This window comes from Callospermophilus lateralis, chromosome 3 (assembly GCF_048772815.1).
Source record: "Callospermophilus lateralis isolate mCalLat2 chromosome 3, mCalLat2.hap1, whole genome shotgun sequence".
Taxonomy (NCBI): Eukaryota; Metazoa; Chordata; class Mammalia; order Rodentia; family Sciuridae; genus Callospermophilus; species Callospermophilus lateralis.
In genome coordinates, this window is record NC_135307.1 from 192,956,967 (window position 1) to 192,981,330 (window position 24,364).

The 24,364-nt window shown below is 59.9% G+C and overlaps 1 protein-coding gene across 2 annotated transcripts in view; it reads left to right on the forward strand.

Annotated features, from left to right (window-relative positions):
* Sulf2 (sulfatase 2) overlaps nucleotides 1-24,364 on the forward strand; it is an 80,901-nt gene that overhangs the window by 16,032 nt on the left and 40,505 nt on the right. For both annotated transcript variants that reach the window (XM_076849185.2, XM_076849184.2), the window contains exons 2-3: nucleotides 3,021-3,274; nucleotides 16,486-16,725. In XM_076849185.2, the coding sequence (XP_076705300.1) occupies nucleotides 3,100-3,274; nucleotides 16,486-16,725 (415 nt within the window). In that variant the 5' untranslated portion in view covers nucleotides 3,021-3,099. The remainder of the gene's footprint in view (nucleotides 1-3,020; nucleotides 3,275-16,485; nucleotides 16,726-24,364) is intronic.

Sequence of the window (24,364 nt, forward strand, 5' to 3'; positions counted from 1 at the left end):
GGGGTCGGCTCCACAGGTTGGTGGTGGCCCTGGCGCCTCCCACTGTAAACGGCTGCCCCAGTGTGGACCAGGTGGCTCCAGGGGACCCTCACGGGGCCTAGGATTGCTCCAGGGTACACCCTGGGTTCTGCCAAGGGTCTTCGGCATCTTCTCTTGGGCACCACGTGGTGCCGTGTCTGACCGTCTCCCTCCCTCTGTCCCTCTGCCCGTCTCTCTGACTGCTCTTGGGCATCCCGTTGGCAGCCGTCTGCCTCCAGAGTAGGCCTCTGCAGGCTCCGGGACTCTGTCCCCTTGGCCAGACCTGGTGCCAGGTCCCACATCTGTCCTGTGCCAGTTGCTGGAGCCTGAGAGATGGAAGGTGCTGCTGGCTGTCCTGGCCCCCGGGGTCCACCCCACAGTCGGGTGAGAGAGGGGAGGTGACACAATGACGGGGTGGGGCGGGGGCGGGACCGTGGCCAGAGGAGGGAGACATTTCTCTGCTAAGTCAGTCCATGTGCCGAGTGCCTGCTGGGAGCCAAGCCCTGTTTTAGGTGCTGGGACATGGAAATAAACAACGTTGGCAAAAACCCACGTCCAGGAAGGTGACATTCTGGCAGGGAGACTGACAGCGAAATAGCTAGTTGCCAGAGGTGACAAATGTGACTGGGGAAGGCAGAGATTGCACGGAGGTGAGGAGGGGCCATCAAGCAACCTGGATGAAGGCTGCAGGCAGAGGGAAGAGGGTGCAAAGGTCCTGGGGCAGGGCTGGCCCGGCTCCACAGAGGCCCTGTGGCTGGAACCAAGGAGAGAGGGAGGGGATGAAGCACGGCTCCACAGAGGCCTGTGGCTGGAACCAAGGAGAGAGGGAGGGGATGAAGCACGCGGTGGTGGGGCAGATGGCAGAGGGACCTGGCTGTGGGCGGAGGGACCTGGCTGCAGCAGGAGGCCCCGCTGATGTTTCAAGGATCCTTTGGCTGCTGGGTGAGAGCCGAGGGTGGAGGAAGGGAGCCTAAGGAGACTGTTGTTGGGGGGGGGGGGTTATCCTGCCCCCTGTGCTGTGCTCACACACGGGAGGCCCTGGCAGAGTACAAGAAGGAAGGAGCGACAGGTGGGCCAGGCCAGGGGGCCACTGGGAGGCCCTGGCCCTGCTCCCAGGGCACCTCTGCACACCCCAGGGCCCCCACCTTGGGCCATGTCCCCGATCCGTCGCAGCCTCCCTCACGCCTCTCCTTGGACTTGGAGGTCTCTAGGTCACAGCTCACTGGGTCTCTCGGGGCCTGTGCGGCCCGGGCGTTTCCCCACAGCGGGGGGGCACCTGAGGTCGCGCCCTGCAGGTGGGTCCAGAGGCGGGGGCTGTCTGGACACTGGACGGTGGGTGTCCCCTGAGCCGTGCTGCTGGCTGGAGAGAGGGGACCACAGGGCCTTGGCGAGGAGCCTGGGGGAGCGGCGGCGGCTGTGGGCTGGAGGCCTGCGGTCAGGGGGGCCGCGGGGTGGCCAGAGACCCCACAGGTTCAGCTACTTGGAGTGTTTTACCAGGAAGGGAGAACGGAGGCAGAGCCTCGTGTCCTCTGTAATTGGTTTCTTTGGCAGAGGCCAGGAGGGGCCGAGCTGGGTTCGCCAGGGATGGACCCGAGACGGGCGCCGAGGGAGAAATCAGCCGTTCTCTGCAGCCTCCATCCAGGAGGGAGGGGCTCCAAGACCAAGGGGGCGTGACCAGAGTCCAGCGGACCTTGTGCTGGACCCAGCTCCGCCGGCCAGGAGCCCCCCCCCCCGCACCCCCTTACGGCCTCGCTGCGGAGGCTGAGGCTGGCTCTGGGGACCTGCTGGTGGGCTGCCTCGGGGCCACCGTCCAGCACCCTGGGTTTGGGATCTTCTCTGCCACCTGACCTTGGAAGTGGCCTTCCTCCCTGTGCCCGGCTTTGCCATCCACACAGCGGGCACAGAGCGATGAGCGGCTGCGCGGGTTACGCGGGTGGCGCCTGCTCAGGGCAGGGCCAGGGCGGAGCGGGCCCGGGACCTGGGGCCCTGCGAACATGGACCCTTCAACTCGTGGACCTCCCTGAGGAGCCCGGCAGGGGCTGGGCCCTGGGGAGTCCTGCTCAGAGGTGCTGCCTCCCTGGGCCCTGCTTGGTGGTGGGAGCGGCTCGGGGGGAAGGGAGCGGTGGAGCAGCCGGTGCGAGAGCAGGGTGGGTCAGGGAGAGGCCCCGGCCCTGAGGGGAGTTCACTTCATTCTCTTTCAAGGCCACGGCGCCCTGCGGCTCAACCCAAGGTGCTTGGCTTCTTCCCAGCACACACCCAGCTTCTCTCTGTCCCCCCTCTCAATTAAATGAGACCCTGTCTATATCCGGTGGAACTTGAAGGCCGTTTCCTCAAGAAGTAAAAGATGCGGCTGCCAGCCAGTGAGGCCAGAGACCCCGCAGCCCAGACTGCTGCCCCCACCCCACAGCTCTGCGGTGACCCATGACCTGGGGTCAAGAGGAGAGAGGTCACGGTGGGAGGTGAAAGTTCACTCCTCCCTCGGCGGCCCCCCAGCTCCCCTTTTCCTGTTGTCATCCGGCCACTTCACCCTGAGGCCCCTGTGCCCACCTCTGGAGGTGCCGGGGTCGGGCCCACGGGATGGTTCTCGATGGCCGCTCACCTGCTGGCTGGGGGCACTGAGGGGAGAGGCGGGTCTGGGACAGGGACACCAGCTTCCCAGCTCTAGGAAGCCTGGCGTCCATCCCGTCCAGCTCCGTGCAGCCTGCTACAGCCTGCACCTGGTGGTCCTCTCCCTGTGCCGGGCAGAGGCCAGGTGGCCTGCACGTCCCCTCGGGCAGGGCCACCACTGCCCTCTCTGTGCCAGGTCTGTGGGTTGCATCAGAGGAGCTGGCTGTCCACCTTGGGCCAGGGCTGTCCCCACACAGCCGGGTGGCCCCGGAGTCCAGAGGGGCCCACGGGCTCTGCTCCAGGACAGCAGCCCATGCCAGCCCGCCCAGGCCACCAGGCAGAGGACAGCAGCAGCGGGTGGCGCGGGGCTGACCCGGTTCCTGCCTCCTCCCCAGGTCGTGAGTGAAGAGGGAGCAGAAACCGTCCGCAGAGCCCTTCAGCCTCGCCCGGGGAGGGTCACGGGGACCCTCTGAGATGGCCCCGCCCCGCCTGCTGCTCTGCCTGCTGTCCGCCACCGTCCTGCCGCTCCTGGACGGCAGCGCCGCCTTCCTGTCCCATCACCGCCTGAAGGGCCGGTTCCAGAGGGACCGCAGGAACATCCGCCCCAACATCATCCTGGTGCTGACCGACGACCAGGACGTGGAGCTGGGTAAGCTGCAGGCGCCCCAGGGAGGCCCCGGCGGGACGGGCGCCCGGCGTCCTCGTGCTGCGGGGACTGGGTCACGTCCAAGTGCGTTTGCCCCGTGCCAGGGAGCAGCGCCCGGCAGAGCCTCGGGTCGGGGTCCGCTCCACAGAGCCGCTCCTGGGGGCCTGCGCAGGCCAGGACCAGGGCCTCATCCCCACCTCTTTCCCACCCGGTTCACCTGGGCTGTGTCCACCAGACGGTCCCCCGCTGCTCCTCCCTCTCCTTTCTTCATTTGTATGAGAAAGAAACTCAGAAATGAGGCCCCCCGGAGCTGGCCTCAGCCGAGGTCAGCCAGACCTGTGTTCCCCGGGGCCAGACGCCGCCTTCGGGTCTCACTGACTGACAGGCCGCTCCCCTGACCTCTGCCACCTCCCCCTGGAGTCCACTGTCGCTGTGGGTGTCCTTTCTCCAGTGCAAACCCCGCTGTCCTGCGAGACGCAGCCCACCCCTCTCCACAGGTCCACTCACAGATGCCGCCCCGTCCATCCGAAATATGGGAGGGGGCAGTTGGCTTCGTACTGAGTATACACAGACCTTGACGTTGTTCCCAGACGTACAGCCTAGCAACTGGTGACCAGTGTTGTGAAAAGGTGGGACATGTGCTCCAGCCAGTGGGAACAGCATGTGCAAAGGCCCGAGGCAGGGCCAGGAAGGTAGATGTGGCTGAGCCTGGAAAAGGGGGGTGGAACATGAAGATCGCGGTGCGATCCTGGGAAGGACTGCCCGTCGAGTGGTCACTGGCCAGGTGAGGGCCGAGCCCTTACCTCTGGCCACCATCAGACGTCACAGCACATTGTTTGCCAGGTAAACCTTCACAAGCCAAATCAGTCTTTTAGCTGCCAAAGGAATTCTCAGGGTAAAACTCAGCGGCTCCCTGGTCCGTATGAGGGTCAAGTGCAGGCGTTTCTCAGGAGCTTCTCTGTGCAAGAGGAATTGGCAGGAGGCAGCGGTGAGGACCCGAGCTTGTGCTGACAGCTGGACACAGTTGCTGCCCGGCTCCAGCAGCGGTCAGATCGAGCTGCTGCTGGCGATAAGGGCATCTGGGGGCCGCGGCCACGAGGGGGGGGTCCAGCAGAATTTGGCGCAGAGGACTTGCGGCCACACCTGGACCTCAGGGCCCCTGGTCTCCCTTCGCGAGGCCCTTCGGGCTGTTCGGAGGGGACGTTGGGGACTCTGAGAGGCCCTGGAGGACCGTTCACTCACCCAGCACATACTCAGCGGCCTCCGCCCTGCGCAGCCCACTGTGCCAGGGTTGGGGACTGGGCAGTGTCATTGCAGGACAGGGAGGGCTCTGGGGCGGGAGGGGAGGGCAGGAGCGCCTGGCCAGGCCAGCCGAGGCCTAGTGGACTCGGGGAGGGGTGGCGAGTTATTCTCGGTGAAATGGACAGCGGCAGAGGATGAGGACCCCACTAAGTGCCCCCAGGATCCCGGAGGCCCTTAGAGTGGAATGAGATTCCAGGAGCAGAAACTCTCCAGGACGCCGGGCAGTGACTGGGCAGGTGACCGCGGGCTCAGAGGGGGGCAGACGCAATGGCTGGTGAGTCCTGGTCCCTCTCAGTGTGAGCTTGGGAGATAGAGGCAGGGACGGATCCGAGGTTAGGAAAGAGAAGAATCGAGGGCGACGTCTGGATGTGGGGGGCGGGAGCCGACAGGTGAGTGACTGAGCAGCCAGCCCAGCTGGTTCGCGTCAGAATCCAATTTGAATCCTGCATCTGTGACTCTTAATAAAACCATCGGAATAAGCCAACCCGAGGACAGGAGCTGTGGGTGCACGGGGAGGGTAAGAAGGAGAACTAACTAAACCATGGCTGACTCAAGGTACAGATCCGCTCTGTCCGTTTTGCCCATGGAGAAACAGAGAAGTTAAGCCCCTTGTCCAAGGTTGCACAGCTAGAATGCAGTTAAACAGAATTTGAACCCACAAGTGTGAAGCCCTGCTCTGCTTAACCAGATTCCTGGGATGGGTAGCGAGTTGCTTCCAGATCTGGGGCATGTTGGTTAGATGGCTGCACACGCGAGTGAGCGTTGCTGAAGGCTGAATCCTGTGGTCGCATGTTCTGTGGCGTGTTTGTCCCCTCCAGCGACACGGGCGGCACAGCCCTGTTCCTCCCGGCCTTCCCCGCGACGGGCAAGCCAGGGCCTCCTCCACGGCAGGCCGGGCTTTGGAACCAGGCTGAGCTTTCGGGAGGTGAGGGACGGGGAGGCGGCCGTCTGGCCGATGGCTTTTTATAAACCGTGAGACAGAACGGGATCAATAATGCATGTTCCCAAACAGCCAGCCCATTATCTCACAGTCGGCACAACTGGCGCGCCCGGGGGGTCCTAAAAAATTCATCACCTGCTATTTTCTGCTCACCCATGCGGCAGTTCTGCCCGGCGACCTCTCCACGGAGACGGCCCAGGCTTCCTTCCAGCCCCAGGGCGGAGAAGAGCCGTCCACCCTAATTAGGGTCCGGCCGAGAGGCCAGCAAGAAAAGACCGGGAGAGAAGGCCCCCGTCCCTGTGCTTCACTGAAGGCTGGGGCGGCCGCCCTGGCGTCCCCGGGCCTTGCCGGCATCTTAACCTGACTGTTCCTGGGAGCCGGCTCCAGGGGCGTGTGATTAGGGAGTGACCCAGATCATCCGCCTGTTTCCAGGGCAGCCCTGGGGACCATTGGCTGGTGGCCGTCCTCCCAGGAGAGCCCAGGGCAGCAGCCACCGTGTTGCTTCGCGGGGGGCCTCCGGTCAGGGAGGCCTGGAACCAGGGGCTTGGCCGGGTTCACTGGTTTAATTCGGCCAAGACCAAACCCAGGGGAGCCCAGGCCAGGCGGGCACGGCTCAGCGGTCCCCGCAGTCCTTACGCAGAGCGGCCACCCTCCTGCGTCAGTCCTGCACTCGAGGTCCTCTCCACCTGGACTTGGTTTTTGAAGCTGGAATATTACTGTGAAGGGAAGAGGGAAATTCGGACCTCAGAGAAAGCCAGTGTCCACAGAGTCGCTGCCAAACCCAGGGCCTCGGGGACGGCACAGCCGGTGTTGAGGGCTCCCAGGAAGCTGCCCTCTCCCCGGGGGCCGTGCACCTGCATCACGAGGACAGGGCGGGGGTGGCGGGCAGCTCCCCTTGCGGGCAGGAGCGGGCGAGGGAAGCCGTGAGCCCACTGACCGGGGCTTCCCGTCCAGCCCCACTCACGCCACATCACTGCTGCGGTGCGTCTGCCCGAAGGTCAAGGACACAGTGGGACCCAAGCCCCAGAACATCAGGCGTGGACTGTCCTGCTCACTCTCCCAGGTCCAGGCCAGGCAGGAAGAAACTGCCTTCCGGGGCTCCCTGAGGCTGGTGGACTCCAATCAGGCCCCCCAAAGCCGGGTGAAGCATGGAGAGAAGCTTGAAGCATCTCTGAAGGACTCTCTGCCTTTTAAGAACGTCTCGAAACACTCCCAGCGTTGGGGCGAGGCTGGGCGCTGTCTAGCCAGACGGCTGGGCTCCATCACCACTCTGCACTGGCTGTGCGGCTTTGGGAAAGTTACTTGACTGCTCTGGGCCCTGGCTCACCCATCTGTAAAATGGAGATGCCGTCCGTCTGCTGTCCTGTGGTGGCTGAGCCCAGGCAGGCTGTGCCTGTGTGGTGGCTGGCTCACATTCCAACTCCAAAGCCGTCCTCCGTCAGTGCCACCTGGGCAGAGCCCGGGTGCTCCTTGTCCATGACACTGCGTGGCACCACGTAGCAGGGTTACCATGGGCTCCTCCGAGCCCACCCTGGGGTGAGCCTGCCGCTTGGGCACGGGTGCACACTGCCAGGTATGTGAGCCGGGCGTGTGATGTCCCCAGGCTTGAGTGATACCTGTCAATCAGGTCGACTGTAGCTGCTTCCTCTGCTGATGCTCCGTGTGCTGGGGACAGAGTCGCGCATCATGGGTGCAAAAGAACAGCCAAGTGGAGGGTCAGAGGAGCTGCCAAGGAGCCGTGGGAAGGAGAGTGCCATTGGATGTAAAGTCACATGAATCACAACCCCTATGTCAGGGACTTAGCAGGGCTGAGCCAGTTTAAAAAGGGCATTTATTTGACTCATGGGAATAAAGAGTCTGAGTCTATTTTGAGGTTCAGGTGTGGCTGGATCCAGCAGCACTATCCTGGGTGCCATTTGCCTCTCCGTCTCCCGGATCTCTGTTTTCCTGCAAGTCGGCTTCCTTTTCAGGCCTGCCCACCACAGGGCACTCCTGACCATTGCAGACCATGTGGCACTCTAGCAAGCCATCCCTGTGCTGAGGGAGCTTTCCCACAAGTGCCAACAAAGTCCCCAGATTGAGTCTCTCGGGTCTGGATTCTCTGGGACATCTGGTCAACCGTGAACCATTCCGCGGGATGGGACCAGTGGTGGGCCAGCCCCGATCACCCTGCAGCCCAGGAACCACGCGGAGAGGGAGCGGACAGGCGCGGTTCTGCACAGGAGAACCCAGAGCCAGCGCCAGAAGAGGAGAGGGGCTGGTGTGGAGTCGAATCAGGGAGACCCCCTTCCTGCCGGCACATGGCGTCTGCAGCGGGACTCACCCCAGGCCAGACTGGTTCATCCATCAGGGGTGTGCAGGGTGCCCACTGTGTGCCAGAGGGGACCCAGCAGCACACGAAGTGGACAAAATCTCTGCTTGTCTACATCCTGGTGCCAAAGCCAATAAACCAGACACATAAATACAGAGCACATGGGACAGTGGAAAGTGACAAGGATAAAGCAAGGAGAGGGGATGTGGCTTAATATAGGGTGGCCTCCTTGAGAAGGGACATCTGAGCAAAGAAGGTTCGAACACCAGCCAAAGGGATCCCCGGGAAGAGCGCTCCAGGCAGAGGGAACAGGATGTGCAAAGGCCCCGGGGCAGGAACTTTCCCACAGGTTAGCAGAGCTGCAGAGAAGCCAGGGCAGAGTGGTGGAGTGTGAGCCGGTGGGGGGACAGGAGGAGAAAGATTGGGAGATGAAGGGGTAGTGTTCGGGTCCATCATGCAGGGCATGAGCCTTGAACCAAGGGGAGGACTTTGGCTTTCTGGGTGAGATGGAATGCACCAGTTCTCTGCACATTAGGCAGAGAAGGATGTGGCCTGACTACTCTGACCCTCCGGCTACTCCATGAAGAATGGATAAGAAGGGCGTCCATTAAGGAGGCTGCTGCGAAGGTCCAGGTGCAAGGTGAACCCAGCAGGGAGTCTGCTGGCCAGGGGCAGGCACAAGGTGGTCAGACCACAGAGAGGAAGACGGACACCGCCATCCCACAGGCGGAGCGGACGAGACGTGCTGGCGGGTGTGACGTGCGGGAGAGGGACCAGGAGTCATTTCAGGGTGTGGACCTGGAGACTGTGAGGGTGGACCCCTACAGAGCTGGGGAGCCGCGGGAGGCGCTGAGCTCGGGCGAGAGGTGGCAGGGGCCTGTGAGGAGCAGCCCGTCACCGCGGGGGACCGTGTTGGCGTGGGGACAAGGGAGCCGCAGGGTCGGAGGCCCCGGCCAGCCTCAGGGCGTGGATCCTGAAAACGGCAGGTGTGGGGTTCGGCAGCCCCCAGTCCCCTGTGTCCCGCCCCCCCCCCAGCCTGGAGCGCTGTGCAGAGTGGAGGCCGGGCCCTCCCTGTGGCCAGCCCCAGATGGCGGTGACTTGCAGCCCGGCCTCCCTGAGATCCACCTCCCGATGTTCCTGCCACCGCTCACCCACTCACTGCAGGAAGCAGAGGTGTGGCCACAGGTTAGCTGAGGAGGAGGCCCGCCGCCCGCTCCCTGCCTCGCGGAGCTCATTCCTGCAGGACTTTTTGGTTTTCAGTCCAGGAACACTTGGGGGATCTCTTGGATTCTGGAAGCGACTTTGGCAGCATGTGAAAGAAACTGTAAGTGTAGCTGCTCACACAGCACGGAGCTGCCTCCTGATAACATGGAAGGGTCTGGGGCTGGCCGTGCAGTGTGGGCCTGGGGACTCCAAGGTTCTCAGAGACTCGGGCTCTCGCCTTTCTGCTCCTTCACCTTGGTATTTGGCTTCCATCTTCAAGGTCACCTTGTACTTCAGAATGGCGTCTGGGCCATGAGGAGCTGGTCACAGGCAAACCTGGGCAGGGACAGCAAGTTCAAGAGTCCTGTGGTAGACACAGCCCTGCCAGGGATCTGGAGATGGGCGGCAGGACCTAGGGAGTGAAGGGGAGAGTGGCAGAGACGGGACAGAGGGGACGTGGGGACATCACGTGGCCCTGGCAGGCCTTGTGAGAGGGTCTGGATTCCGTGCAAGGTTGATGGAAAGTCACCAGGAGGCTCCAGTGGGCTGCGAACCCCAGGGTCCTGGTCACCCCTGGCCTGCCGTCCTCAGCCTGCCCCCTGCAGGGCCAGGCAGGTACTGCAGAGAGGGAAGGGGCCTGGCGGGGGCCTGCTAAAGGAGGCCCTGGATGTCACCCGGCGTGGCCCGCAGAGACCTGCGGTCTTCAAGCAAATCCAGAAAGGTGGATTGATGTGTTGGTTAAAAGAAATCGTCCTCAATTGGATTTTCAAGGTATTTCCAGGCCGACTCAGATCTCGCAGGCAGGAGGGCGCGGGGCTCGTCCGTGAACTCAGGCCCCGCGGAGCACCGTCAGGAGCAGGTTCCCAGCTGTGAACTGAGGACTTTGTCTGCGCCAAACAGCGAACGGAAACTCACGTGGCTTTTCCCAGCCAGGATCCAGAAGACCCTATGAAGGGGGCCCGTCGGCCACCCGACTGCAGATACGGGAACTGAGGCCCGGGACGCAGAGACGGCACCCTCACCCGGCCTCCTCCCTCCAGAGCCCTGCCCTTCCTCCTGGGATGGCGACATGGAACATTCCAGAACCCCCGCAGCTTCACCGTCAAAGGAACCTCGTAGGGTCCACTGCTGTGAGGACAGAGAGAGGAGCGGAGGCCACAGGTGTGCGCCTTCCCCACGTCATTCTTTGGGTACCAGATGCCACCTCAGGATGACCCGAAGTCGGCCAAGGGGCCGGGTTCAGTCTAGACCTGGGGTGTGGGTGCCCCGCGTGCGAGACGCCCACACGGTGTTCATCAGCGACACTCGACACGCAAACCTGAGGGGTGGGTCGGGGACAGGCCCAGTGGGTTGTGTCCCGTGCCGGGTGGCCCTTGACGTCCTTCCCCTCAGCCCCCAGCTTGGAACCCTGGGAGCAGGTCGAAGATGACAGGCACGTGACATGGGCACCAAAGCCGTTCCCGTGTCTGGGTCATCAAGAAACCCACCCCTTGCCCTGCACCCAGCTGCTCGGGCCAGGGGCAGACAGGCCCCGTCCAGCCTGCCCCTCCCACTTCCTGGAGACCGTGGACTTCGCAGACCTTGTTCAACAGGCACTGGCAGGAGAGGGGCTCTGCCCCCAGCCTCCACGGGAGGCCGAGCAGGAGGGGGCGCCGGCCCGGCTCTGGGTGCGAGCCCTGGGCTCTGGGTGCGGGCCCTGGGCTCTGGGTGCGGGCCCTCGGCTCTGGGTGCGGGCCCTCGGCTCTGGGTGCCAGCTCCCAGCTCTGGGTGCGGGCCCTGGGCTCTGGGTGCCAGCTCCCGGCTCTGGGTGCGGGCCCTGGGCTCTGGGTGTGGGCCCTGGGCTCTGGGTGCGGGCCCTGGGCTCTGGGTGCGGGCCCTCGGCTCTGGGTGCGGGCCCTGGGCTCTGGGTGCGGGCCCTCGGCTCTGGGTGCGGGCCCTGGGCTCTGGGTGCCGGCCCTGGGCTCTGGGTGCGGGCCCTGGGCTCTGGGTGCCAGCTCCCGGCTCTGGGTGCGGGCCCTGGGCTCTGGGTGCGGGCCCTGGGCTCTGGGTGCGGGCCCTGGGCTCTGGGTGCGGGCCCTGGGCTCTGGGTGCGGGCCCTGGGCTCTGGGTGCCGGCTCCCGGCTCTGGGTGCCAGCCCTCGCAGGGGCCGAGGCTGAGCGCGCTCCGGCGGGCTGCTGTGTCCCTGCACCAGCTGCGGAGCCAAAGGGACCGAGCAGCGGCCGGGCAGGTCGCCTGGTCTTTTTCTTTTTCCCCCCGAGGGGCCCGAGGTAGAAATCTTTATGGAAAACCCAGAGCCACGCCTCCTCAGGCCCGTGAGACGCCGGGTCTTAAAGTCCTCTTCACATCAGAAGGAAAGAGCGACTCAAGGGGAAGATGTGGTTGTCCAGAGCGTCCAGCCGTCATCGCGCACCGGGAGGTCAGGACTACCAGGGGACGGTTTCCGTGAGGAAGGAGGGGCCCATGAAGCAAGGAGGCCAAGCGCCTTCCAAAGGCTCGAGGGGCCCAGGAAATGGCCTCCTTAGGAGCCAGGGCCGCATTCTTCTTTTTTTTTTAAATTATTTTAAAAATAGTTTTATGAGTCACCGACGGACCTTTGTTTGAGTGTCTGTGCGCGGTGCTGAGAAGGAGCCAGGGCCTCACACGCGCTAGGCCAGCGCTCCACCCCGGGGCCCAGCCCCAGCCCCGTCACTGATGAAACCTGACTGAACCCCTACGTGGGCAGGTCCAGCTGTGGCCTTGGGACGGTGGCCACGTGTGCAGCCACGGTAACCCGCAGAGAGGCCCTGGCCCAGCAGACCCTGGGGGTCACTCCGAGCCGGGTCATCTGTTCCCCAGGTGGAGGGAAGGCCACAGCAGGGTGCACTGTGAGGCCAGTGGTGGTCAGTTCGTCCCCCCGTGCTTCCGGAGGGTCTCCCGCTGCGTGCGGCCCACGGTCTGCCTTGAGCATCTTCAGATACTTCAAAGAAAGCCCCCCACTCCCCACTCCCCACGCCCACTGCGCAGCCTCCCATCTGCAGCCTGTGTGGCTCCAGGGAACATTTCTCCTCATGGCTCACACCGAGTGCCAAGAGCGACACGGAGCAAGGAGCGGGAGCGGGAGTGACTTCAGCTTCCTCCAAGAGCCTGCCCAGGAGGAGCTATTTGGAGAGATGTGGAAGCAATGAGGGTCGGAGTCCAGGCCAAGAAGCCACAGGTGCAAAGGTCCTGCGGCAGGGGTGTGCCTGGTGCGTGCAGGGAGCACAAGGTCAGCGTGGCCAGCTGGAGCAGAAGAGTGAGGGAGAGGGACCGGGGTTGTGGTGGGGAGAATCAGGGTTCGGGGCACTGCAGGCCAAAGGAAGGGCTTCGGCGTTCACTCAGGGCGAGATGAGCAACCAGAATTGGAGCAGAGGATTCGGCGACGTGATAGAATGTGTCGGGAGGAGCCCTCTGGTCACCAAGGAGAGAGCACAGCAAGGGAGACAGGGCAGAGGTGGGCGGCTCACCAGGAGTCCACAGCAACAGCCCAGGCAGGAGACGGCGGTGGCCAGGCAGGGCTTCATCCCGACCTGAGAAACTGGCTCCTTCTCCTTTCCCGCCACCCAGTCTTCCTCCACCACTTTCCCAAGGAGGCCCCGCCACCGGACGCCGATTGTTTACCTGTAATTTCAAGAAAACAAACATCCGCATCGTCTCAGTGGTTATCAATCAAAACCGGCACCTCCCCTGCCACCGGGTTTGGGCCACCGGGGAGCGCTCACACCGGCTCCCAGCGCTCCAGGCCTCAGAGCCGAAGCAGACATGAACCCCTCCACCCAGCAGTGGCAGACGGTGTGTGGGGGGGGGATGTGCTCGGAACCTTGAAGGCGGCCCCTGCTCAGTCCCCTGGGTATGGCTGCCGTGACCCAGGCCTTTAGAAAGGGCTGCGGCTGCGCAGCCCCTGTGAGCCCTGGGGCCCAACGCGCAAAAGACGGGACTTAAACTCAGAAGCAGCTGCCTCAGCTTTGCCTGGGCCGTGCGCCCTGCAGGACACAGGTCCGTGGGCAGGCCAGCAACACCGCTCTCACCACCCACCAGCTTACTGTACTGTGCGTCAAAACTGTGGAACTTGCGCGTTAAACCCATGATCTCACAGCTACTTGGAATCGAAGGGGTTTTTTAACATCACTTTAAAGAAAAATATGGAATAACAGCGCAGCTGGTACGCGGGGAGCCCCCCAGGCCGTCAGGAGCCAGGGGGCATTGAGTGTCCCCGGGAGACTAGCTTCTGGCAGTGTGGGGTCTGGGGCTGGGTTTAAGTCCCATGGGTGGGGGAGGGGCCCCAGGCCATCGTCAGAGGGAGAGGTGTCAGGGTGGCCTCACCCCTGGCCCGGCGAGGAGGGAAGGCTCAGTCATGGAAAGAAGCCGGGTCTGTGTTTCTCTGCGTGTCCCCAGGTTTGTGTTGGACAGAGTCCGTTTGGGCTGGCCGCCCGGCCTCGGTTGAAACATGAAGAACTGGCCTTTTTAGTTCTTGTGGCCACGTCTCCCAGGTCTCTCCCTGCCACCGGCGCTGGCCATCCGCTGGCCATCCAGCCGCATGGGGATTAGACCGTGTTTGTGTGTGGCAGATGTGGCCTTCGAGGGCCTGATGGCTGTGGCACTTTGAGTAAAGCAGATGCGCGAGAACCAGCAGGGGGCACTTCTTAGGTGCAGATACCAGGGTCCCTCGGGCATGCTGAAGTGTGCCTTCATCCCGGGGTGACAGGCCCCTCTTCCCGCAGGGCTGGCTCGGGCAGGGGAGTGTGGGAAAGGGGCATGGCAGGGGCCGCCCTCCAGGCGCGAAGGGGACGGAAGCCAGTGGACCAGGGTTCCGAGTCCCTTAAAATAAGCAACGGGCCCCCCGCGTGGGGGCCTCCACCAGGGCAGCACGCAGTGCCACCTCCGTGGGGGCCTTGGGGCCTCCCCAGTGTCTCCGCAGGAGGGTCTGGTGGGGGGTGAGAGGCTGAGCGCCCACTGCCAGCCGCTCCATCCTTTTTCCTGAGGTTCTGAACCAGGTGCACAAAATCCGTGCACCCAAGAAATATTCACTGAGGAGCTACTGAGCTCCCAGCACGATCCAGCTTGGGGGCCAGAGCTGTGGAATAGCCCATGACCCTGGCTCTGATGTTCTAGCTCTTTCCAGGCAACAAATAAGGCGAACAGATTAATATGTGAAAGTCGGGTACTTGATTGTAAGGAAAGAACGTCCGTCTTGGGGCCACAGGTCCTCCCAGGAGATCCCAAGGGGCCCCAGCTGTGACTGATGGGCACTAGGAGTGTCCCCCTGCCCCTCGGGCTTCACCAGGCTCCTGTAACCAGCTGGTGCTGCTCAGCACAAGCAGATGAAGCCTCCCGGCTGGGGCAGGACAGAGCCCTGGGCCTCGCCAGCCTCAGCCCCACTTCAGGCTGCTGAGTAGCACCAGGGGCTGAGGCGGCTCTCGTGGAACCCACTCCTCCAGCCCCTGCAGGCGGAGGCCCCACACCTAGAGCAGACCCTGTGATTTCCCACCCGTCAAAGATGGAGGGCACCAACAGTTTGAGACCTGAATGATGGGCTTGGCCAACTGAAGCCGAGTCTTGGAAAGAGAACCCTGAACAGAGGTGACGGCCAGTGCAAAGATCCTGGGGCAGGATGCAGCCTGCAGCACTTAAGAAATGTCCAGGTGGCCAATGTAGGCAAAGCAAGGTGAACAAGAGGGGGTCAGAGAAAGAGGAGGGCAGGTGGGGTCACGAGGGGTCTTCCAGGCCACAGGAAGGGATCTGGGCCATCTGAGTGCAGTGGCAAACCACCGGAGGGTTGGCAGGCCGGGCTCTGGAGAGCAGCGATATTATCTGTTGGCCTGGGGAGGCCTGGCTCGATTCGTTCCCCATCTGGCAGAGAGATGGGGCAAAAGGTCTGCATCTCCTCCCTCTGCCCTGGGGGAGGCCCCACACCTGTTGTCCGTCTCTGGGGAGGTGCTGGGTTCACGTTCTCTCTAGAGCCCGAGGCTCCAAGCCAGATAGACCCTGCTGGTGCCAATGCTGTCCTAAGGCATGGCCGGCACTTAGAGCAGCAAACATTAACTGTCCCCAGCCCCCAGGCCCCAAGTCCAAAACCAACCTGTGAGCAGGGCCACGCCTCCAGGCTGGGGGGGGCATGGGGGGGGGATGGGGGGTTGGGGAGTGTCCTCCCGGCTCCTTGCTTTAGGCCGCCCCTCCCCCGTCAGAGCCTGCCCTGTGTCTGTGACTTCAGCTTCTGTCTCCTACCTGGACACCTGGGTTGGACTTGGCACCCTCCTGGGGGAGCCACATCGACTCACCTCCAGGCCTGGGACTTTTTCCAAATGAGATCACACAGATTCCAGGAGTTAGGTTTGACCTGGTCCCTTTGGGGGTCACCGTTCAACCCACCATAGACCCTAAGAGCTACAAGGAAAGGGGAGAACCCACAGCTGGCCATAGGAGGGAGAAAAGGGATTTGTGCGGACTGTCCCCTCCAGATCTGCTCAGTGGGTGTAGCCATAGCGTCCCCTCATCATGCAGCTGTTGAGCACCTGCTGTGTCCCCCAGCAGTGGCTGTGCTGGCCACCCAGCCATGGGCAGAGCAATGGCTTTTGCCCACGTTCATCCCCTTCCTTCCTGAGTACCTAACTCTGCTTCCAGCCTCGTGGAGAAACAGGAGTAGGCACGGGGCATCCACTGCCCGGGGTATGTGATAGGTCCTGGCAGCAGGAGCTCCGGATGAGCGCTCAGAGGACAGAAGGCTGCGTGGGCAGGAGGCTCCCAGAGGAGGTGCAGCCGGACAGTGGGTTAGATCTGGGCAGAGAAGGAGGGTGAGTTCCAAGTGGACCAAAGAGGAGTCAGCACCACTACTGCTGAGCATTTTGGTGGAGACATACTCAGGGAGTCTGGCCAAGGGTTGGCAGGACCGGATTTCAATAAGTGTGAACAATTCTTGGGGAAATTCCAAGCCAAGCAAAATACCATCTTTCCCCTGTTTACATGGTGGTTGCTTTCAAAAAAATAAAGTCAGTATATACCAATACCCTGAAAAACAACCACCGAAAAAAAAAGCTCATATGTAAAACATTGCGATTCTAAGATCTTTAAAACAGGTTTCCACTTAGCCAACGAGAAACTCTGGTAGGTCTGGGGACGGAGACTTTGATTTGCTTGTTCATTTGCAGTCCTGGGGTGTGACCCCGGGCCTTGGGGCCAGCAAGCTCCACCACTGAGCCTCACCCCCCAACTTTTTATTTTGAGGCAGGGTCTTGCTAAGCTGCCCACGCTGGCGGGGCACCTGGGGTCCTCCTGCCTCAGCCTCCAGAGTCCTGGGATCACAGGTGCGCCCCGCGCCCAGCTGGACCCAGGATATTTCCTGACTGAGCCGGACCATCCCCCCTGCCCCTGTGGATTCCCTGTGGTGCCCTTGGAGCATGGGGCGGGGTGGCAGTCCCCCCAGCTGTCTCTCTGTGCCCTTTGCAGGCTCCATGCAGGTGATGAACAAGACCCGGCGCCTCATGGAGCAGGGCGGCGCGCACTTCGTCAACGCCTTCGTGACGACGCCCATGTGCTGCCCGTCGCGCTCCTCCATCCTCACGGGCAAGTACGTGCACAACCACAACACCTACACCAACAACGAGAACTGCTCCTCGCCCTCCTGGCAGGCGCAGCACGAGGGCCGCACCTTCGCCGTGTACCTCAACAGCACGGGCTACCGGACAGGTGAGCGCGGGGACCGGGGTCAGTCCCGGGGGTCCATCCCGGGTTGCTCACCCGACCGCTTTACTTCCGTTTCAAAGTTGTGTGTTTATTTCCGTGTGTAGAGATCAGAAACCTGCAGACTGGTCAATAGTAGGGATAAAGGGACCTTTTCAAAAAAGTTGAGTTCTTAAAAAAAAACCCCGGCTGCGGACAGAGTTCAGTTGGTAGAGCCGTCACCTCGCATGCACAAGGCCCTGGGGTCGGGAAAAAAAATCGGTTTGAAATATTGTACTCCAGGGAGACCACAGAGTCCCAGGCACGAGTTTGTTTTCTGCTATTTAAAGCCATGGGATGGGGGAACGGCTTGACATGGGCGAGATCTGAAGAGATGTAGGAACTGGGGCTCTGTACGGGGGCGACCAGGATGGCTCAGGTTACCCTGGTGCTGGGCCTTTCATCCACAGCTACCCAGGGAGGGCCCCCCTTTCAGCAGGGCAGAGTGCCCCGGGCCACCACCAGGATCCTGTTTATCTTGCTGGAGGGACTGTGAGTTCCAGAGGCGCCTCCGCTGGGCGGCTGCCGAGATAGGGGTGTTCTTAAGCACAGCCGCTCACTCCAGCCCTGTTGCAAAATCCTCCAAACTCAATTAATTTCGCTTGCTTTAAAAAATAAATAAATACGCCCCACCATGGGCCAAGGGCCAAGGCAGCTGTGAAACCAGATGTTGTGGCCCAAATGTTGCAACCCGGGAGAGCTGCATCCAAGTGGCTAGAGGTTGGTTAGGGTGGGAGGGACGGGAGGGAAGGACAGCCTGAGGTGGGGCAGCGTCTTCTGAGCCACAGTGTGGGCTGGTGGGCCGTGGAGGAGCCAGGAAGCCGGGGTCGTTTCCTGCATGCTCAGCCGGCCACCAGAATCACCTAGAAAGTGGCGTCAGCTGCAAACCCGGAAGGCCTGCTCCCTCCTCCAGCCGTGCATCATGGGTGCCGGTGTGTGTGAGCGTAACCCCTTTGGTTTCTGGGTCTCTGCAGAAGGCTGTGCATGTCCAAGGTCACCTGGGCTACCCCTTCAGTTAATGAGGGGCCTGGCCTTGCTGGTGGAGGCAGGTAGGGGGGCCACCGCAAGGCCTCAGGCCCTTAGGAAAGGAGGCATCTGCCACTCAGGTCCAGAAATTATAGCTATTTCTGTGCACAGTCACTGAACTGCGAATATTTTTACATTGAATTCTTAGCTAAAATCTCCTGATTTAAAAAAAAAAAATGTTGGCAAAACTCAGTGTTTTAAAAATGCAAGCTGTGAGCCAAGGAAAACGGGGACAGGTGTGGCCCATGGCCCCCTTTCATGACCCCTGGCTGCACAAGGTGTGTGAGACCGTTAGCTTTGTGGATGCCAAAAGTACAGTAAAGACCCTAAAAGTGTTCTCTCAGCCCCTCACGTGCGGACCAGGACAGCCGCAGCCCAGAAAGGGATTTGTCCAGAGTTACAATGTGAGGTGCTTGTGCTGCGATCAGGACGGAGACCAGGAGCGTGGGAAGCCGGGTCGTGCAGGTGCGAGATCTGGCCCATTGAAAGGAAGCTCACTTTTCTTGTGGTATTTGGGGGCTGATGCCAGGGGGAGCTAAAGGCTAGGGGTCAAAATCACCCAGGTGACCCAAGAAAAGGAGCGACCTCCGGAATAAACATTCTTTAAAGCTGATGCTGCAAACTTCATCCTTGAACTTACACAAATCACCAAGAATCTGCCTCCCAGAGGATTGACTTGGCCCAGCTGTACTTTGTGGGTACCTGTGTGGTCCTGGGAATGGGACCCAGGGCGCTCTACCACTGAGCCTCACCCCTGGCCCTTTTTATTTTTTTGTTTTGAAACAGGGTATCTCACTAAGTTGCTGAGCCTGGTCTTGAACTTGTGATCCTCTGCCTCTCTGGGATTACAGGTGTGCGCCCCTGCACCTGGCTACCCAGCTATACCTGATTATTACGTCCTCAGTGAAGACAGGAACATGTCAAATATGAATAATAGCCACCCACATAGAACAATCGGAATTTTCAATGGCAGTGTTACAAAGTATTCATTTTATTTAGAATGTCCCCGTGTATAGGGGCATTCCACAGATGTTAGAACTCAGAACCTGAAAACGCCTGTTCACCTTGAACGGGTGTGCTCCTGATTACTAATAAGCAAGAGCTTCCTGTATATTTTTCCTCTTTACCCTGGCACTAGGAAGCTCAGATTTGAGGTTTATGTTGCTGTTTAAGGTAAAAACATTTTAATTGTATGATACTAAGTTACACTGTTGATTGAGAAAATGACAAGAACAAATTGTAACGAATTCAGAATCCCTTCAATGTGATTCATGGTACACATTTAGTTATACAGTAAGATTTTAACCCCCAAGGACAGAAGGTCAATTGTCCCTGCAGGTCTTGATCCATATTAAACTGTACATCTCTGCAGGTGCCTAGGGATTGATTGAGTGGGATTTAAGATGATATCTCAATTTAAAGTCCTTGCTGCTCTGGTGGACCCAGCTTGGTCTATAGGTTCAAGACTCAGATTCCTTCTTTCCTATTGGTGAGAAGCCAGTCACATGGGCACATGTGGCTGCAAAGGCATCCGGGAAACACAGTGTCCTCACTCTGGGTGGGCATTGGCCCCACTGAAACTTCATTTACTTTGAGAGAAAAATAAAATGGATACTGAGGGAAAATGAAGTCTGAACCATAGTAATGTTGTTGATGGACCTTTATTTTATTTGCTTATTTATATGTGGTGCTGGGAATCGGACCCAGTGCCTCACACGTACGAGGCAAATGCTCTATCACTGAGCTACAACTCCAGCCCCTAGGTGTTTTATTTTAAGAAATGAAACAACAAAACTTTGAAAATAACTTTGTTATATCTTATAATACAGAGGCTGGGCTCTAATTATAACTAATGGGATTTTTTTTTTGCGGGGGGCGGGGTTGTACTGGGGATTGAACTCAGGGGCACTTGACCACTGAGCCACATCCCCAGTCCTTTTTTGTATTTTATCTAGAGACAGGGTCTCACTGAGTTTCTTAGTGCCTCACCATTGCTGAGGCTGGCTTTGAACACCCAATCCTCCTGCCTCAGCCTCCCAAGCTACTGGGATTACAGGCATGCACCATGGTGCCCAGCCTTATTTTTTTATTTTGGGAAAGGGCGCTAAGTTGCTTAGGACCTTGATAGGTAGCTGGTCTCAAACTTATGATCCTCCTGCCTCAGCCTCCCCAGTTGCTGGGATTGCGGGTGTGCACCACCACACCCTGGGATGGTTGTTTAAGGAAATGAGTTGGTGAAGTGTCTATTGGGAGGAGTGTAATTAGTCCAACAAATTTAAATGGTAGCACAGTGACATCCTTTACTCCGTCTTCCATTTTCATAGTGGATTCAAAGAAGGTCACCTTTGCCAGGGTATTTGAGGGTCTGATCCATCTTTCCTGGGGCTTCTCTTAATCCTTTGACATTTGAATTTTCCCCAGTGGAGAGCTGATCACCTCATCACCCCTCTCAATAGTCTCCTCTTCATTATCTCACAGGCCAGATTATTATTTGTCAGTGGATTCACCTGTGTTTCAAGCTATCCTCCAGCATCACTTTAATTAATTTCACAAAACCCTGCATCTTTTAAAAGATGAGCATTTTCATCTTGCAGTCATCTTGCTTCATGTTTCCTGTGTTTGCAGTAGAGATTGACACAGGATGAAGTGAGGGATGCTAAGTTTAAGCAGGATAAATATCAATTTGTTAATGGATCTTTCTGGACGTGGCTTCCTGTAACTTCAGTGATTTGAATCTTGGAAGGATAAATGACATCCTCCGGTTTTACAGAATGTATGTGGTCACCCCTCATCACATTTCATCAGGTGACCACCTGCTGCCCTGACTGTGCTCATGGGTAGGTCCTCAAATTGAGGTCCTGCAGGATTCTCAGGGTGTGGACACCTCCCTGTTCTTTGCAGAGTGGTTGAGAGCAGGCATTTGGCTCCGGTTCAGGTCTGAACTCTGCCACTTCAGGCTCTATAAACTTGGATGCGTTATTTAGCTTTCGCGTCTTGGTTACCTCAGTCACAGATGATGTTACTTGGCTCAGAGGGTTTTGTGAATCCTTAAGACAGTGACTGGCATGTGGTAAGCACTTGAGAAGTGTCGTGGTGACAGTGACGATTCACACAAGTACCCCAGCATCACACAGACTGCCTCGGCCGTGTTTAGTAAATGTCACGATAATCGCACATGGGGAACAAAACATGGCAACGAGCCCCACCTCTAGTGACCAGTAAATCGCTTCAGATCAAGTGACAGAAACCTCAACTGCGACTGTTTGGACAAGCTATGGAATGTTTCTTTTCTTTTTTCCTCCCTCAACTAAAGAGATTTAGGTGCTTCAGGCAGAATCTGGACCCGTGGTTCAGTGCGCGGTGACTTGGGCTGGGGATGTCACTTGGTGGTAGAGCACGTGCGCAGCATGCCCCAGGCCCTCTGTGCAACCCCCTGCCCTGCGGAGAAAGGAAAAAAGAAGTGTCGGGACTTCATAGTGGGGCCCAGGGCCTTCCTAGCCAAGCTCGAGGCCGGTGTGTCCGGGAGGAGCCTAGGTCTGGGGACAGTGGCTGGCACCCGCCCCGGGCCCCTTCAGTCACATCCCGCGGGAGCAAGACGCGGCTTTCCCCGGATTGCAGAAGTCGTGAGATTCTGATTGGACCAGCTCCTGTCACGTGCCAGCCTCTGAGCCAATCACCGTGGAGAGCGCCTGAGCGCGCGCATTCGCTTAGCTGCCTGTCCCCGGCTCGGCCCGTAGAGCTGGCTCGGCCCGTAGAGCTGGCTCGGCCCGTAGAGCTGGTTCGCCCCGGGCCCGGGATCCCCGAGTGGAGGGAAGGCTGAGGAGCACAGGCCTGCTGGGCTGCCAGCCTCAGGCTGGAGGAAAAGCTCATTTTCTGGTACTTTCTGGCAAATTAGGCCGGAGAACCCAGTTACCCCTGCGAGGGGGCGCCGCGTTACCATCTGAGCCGGCGGCTCCCAGGTGGTTTCCTGGTCCCGGCTTCTGCCGTCCCGTCCAGGCTTCTGTGGCCAGTGCTGACCTCGGCCCCTCCCCCATGTGTTCTAGAATGCTCCTGGGGAGCAAGGGGAGCACATCCCTCATTACAAGCCTGGGCTTTGCCAGTTGGAGCCTGTTTTCAGATTTGGCCCTGAGCACCCAATTATTTTCACTCTTCTCCTCCCACAGAGCTGGAGTGGGGGGAGGTCAGCTGAGGACCTGGACTTGGCCAGCAGCCATGGTGGCCACCCTCACTGCATAGCCTCTGCACCCTGACACCTGCCCCCGCAGGATGTTGGGACACTGGTGAAGCTGGTGCACCAGCCATCACCCACCCTACACACACACAGGGCACCGGGCATCTACTGCACCTGAAGGCAGGCGCGTGTGACGCGTTGGCTGTGCTGGCTTCAGGGTGTGAGAGCTCAGGTGTCTTCCTCTGCTATTTGTGACACTGTCCTCACACTGCCTCTGTACCTCCCGCCCCCTGTGCTCCTATTTGCTTTCTTTCCCTTCAGAGCCCTTGACCCCACCTGAACACATTTGTGGATTTGTTTATTGTCCTTTCTCCCATGATAAATGACATCTTGACACCTCCCATGCTCCCTACCCGGGTTCCTGCTTCTGTTGACCGCCCCCCTGGCTCCTCCCAGAACTGATTTTATATTCTACCTATTCATCTTTTTGACTGTTTTGCTTTTGAAATTCCGGCTCCCTGGAAGGAGAGACTGTCCGTTTCCGCCTGTGCTCCTGTGCCCAGGAGAGTGCTGGCCTATAGTAGGTGCTCAGTCTTTGTAGGGTGGGTGGAGGCGTGCGCATGCTCCTGGTGCCCCGTGTCTCCTATGCGCCTTTCTCCTCTCTGTTTCTCTCCACCCCCACTCCCCCGCAGCCTTCCTCCTTTCTCTTCGGCCCTTCTGCACACACACAGAAGAGAGGACTGAACCGTCCCTGGGCGCCCTGGTGCAGCTGCCTCTGTGCTCACAATGGCGGCCTTCTCTTTGCTTGGCTCCTCTCCGGCCTTTGTGCCCTGCACACTTCCTTCCCCTCAAGTGCACACAGTGCCCACCCCGCACACACGGCTCTCTTCTTCCTTCTGTCCAGCTGCCCTGTCCGCCACTGCCTCCCCTCCAGCCCGTTGATGTGAGGGCAGAGCTCCCCATCTGCCCAAGGAGCCCATACTCCTCAGGCAGCGGGGGGCCTCCCAGGACCCCAGCCTCCCCCCTACCCCGTGGCCATCTGGTCTCAGCTGGGGTCCCACAGCCCTCGCAGGGCCCAGGCTGGCCTGGGGCATCCTCAGGAGACCCAGGTTGGCCATGTTTCCTACACACATCTTCCTCCTAAGCATCTTGAAACTCTGGGGACCATGCCCTCCTCAGACCCCAGGCAAGCAAGGCAGCAGCAGGAGTCCAGAGAACTCGGCTTGGCCTGCAGCGGCCTTGCAAGCTTGGCTGAGTCCCACTCTGTCTGGACCTCAGTGTCCTCCGTACCCCAGTGTTGCCGCACGCAGTAAGGGACATGTCACCAGTGGTGCCCACAAACCTGGTGGGAGGAAGAGGAAGTGGCCTCTGGGAAAGGGGAGCTGAGCCTCCGCCTTCCACACAGGGCTGTGAGGCTGGGGCGAGGTTCTGTCTTAGTCCAGCCAACGCCCTCTTGTCCACTCTGGCTTTCCTGGGGCTGCAGAAACAAAGTGCCACCAACTGAAGTCTCAAAGCAAAAGTCATTCCTTCTCCGGCAGCTTTGGAAGCCAGAGGGCAGAGTCCAGTGTCCACGGGCCTCACTGGCTCTGGGGAGAATCTGATCCTGACTCCTCCAGCGCCTGGTGGCCCAGGTGTCCTTGGCTTGTGGCTGCTTCACTGCAGACCCTGCCTCGCTTCCCATGGCCCTCTCCTCTCCCTGTCTCCTCCTCTTCAAGTGGCCATTTCAGTGTGTGTCCGAATTTCCGTTTTCTCATAGGGACCCCGGCCACTGCCTTAGTGCCCACCCTAGTCCTGCATGGTTACAAAGGCCATGGTTCAAACAGGTCACTCTGCAGGTCCCTGGGCTGAGGACTTGTTCATGTATTTGGTGGGGGATGCAAAGCAGTTCAGGCCAACGCAGCTGGTTCTGACCCACGTCAACCTCCACTGAGGCCTCGGAGCCTTGGTGTTGAGCTGGAGCTGACCCTGCAGGCCAGCAGCTGCTCAGGGCTGGGTAAGGCCCAGTTTCAGTCCTCGGTGTGGCCACCCAGCCGCCACACTCTGTTCCCTTCCCACTGTTGGTCTCCTCAGGACCCGGCTTCACTGGGCACTAGAATGGCTGTGGAGGCCAAAGTGAAGGGCAGGACCACCGTGGTGGGTGGACACACCGACCCTTCTGCCAGGCCTCCAGAGGTCCTGCGAGGGGTCCAGAGGACACATGACCTTCCACTGTGGCTCCCAGGGACTCGAAGAGTTAGACTAGAGCCCCGCGACTCAGCTTGACTGCTGGCCACAGGGAGCTACTTAACTTTAATTAAAATGAAATCAAATTAAAATTTCAATTTCCCTAGCACAGAAGGCACGTTTCAAGTGTTCAGTAGACGTGGGGACCACGCTAGAGGGTGCAGACAGGAGCGCTTCTGTCGCTGC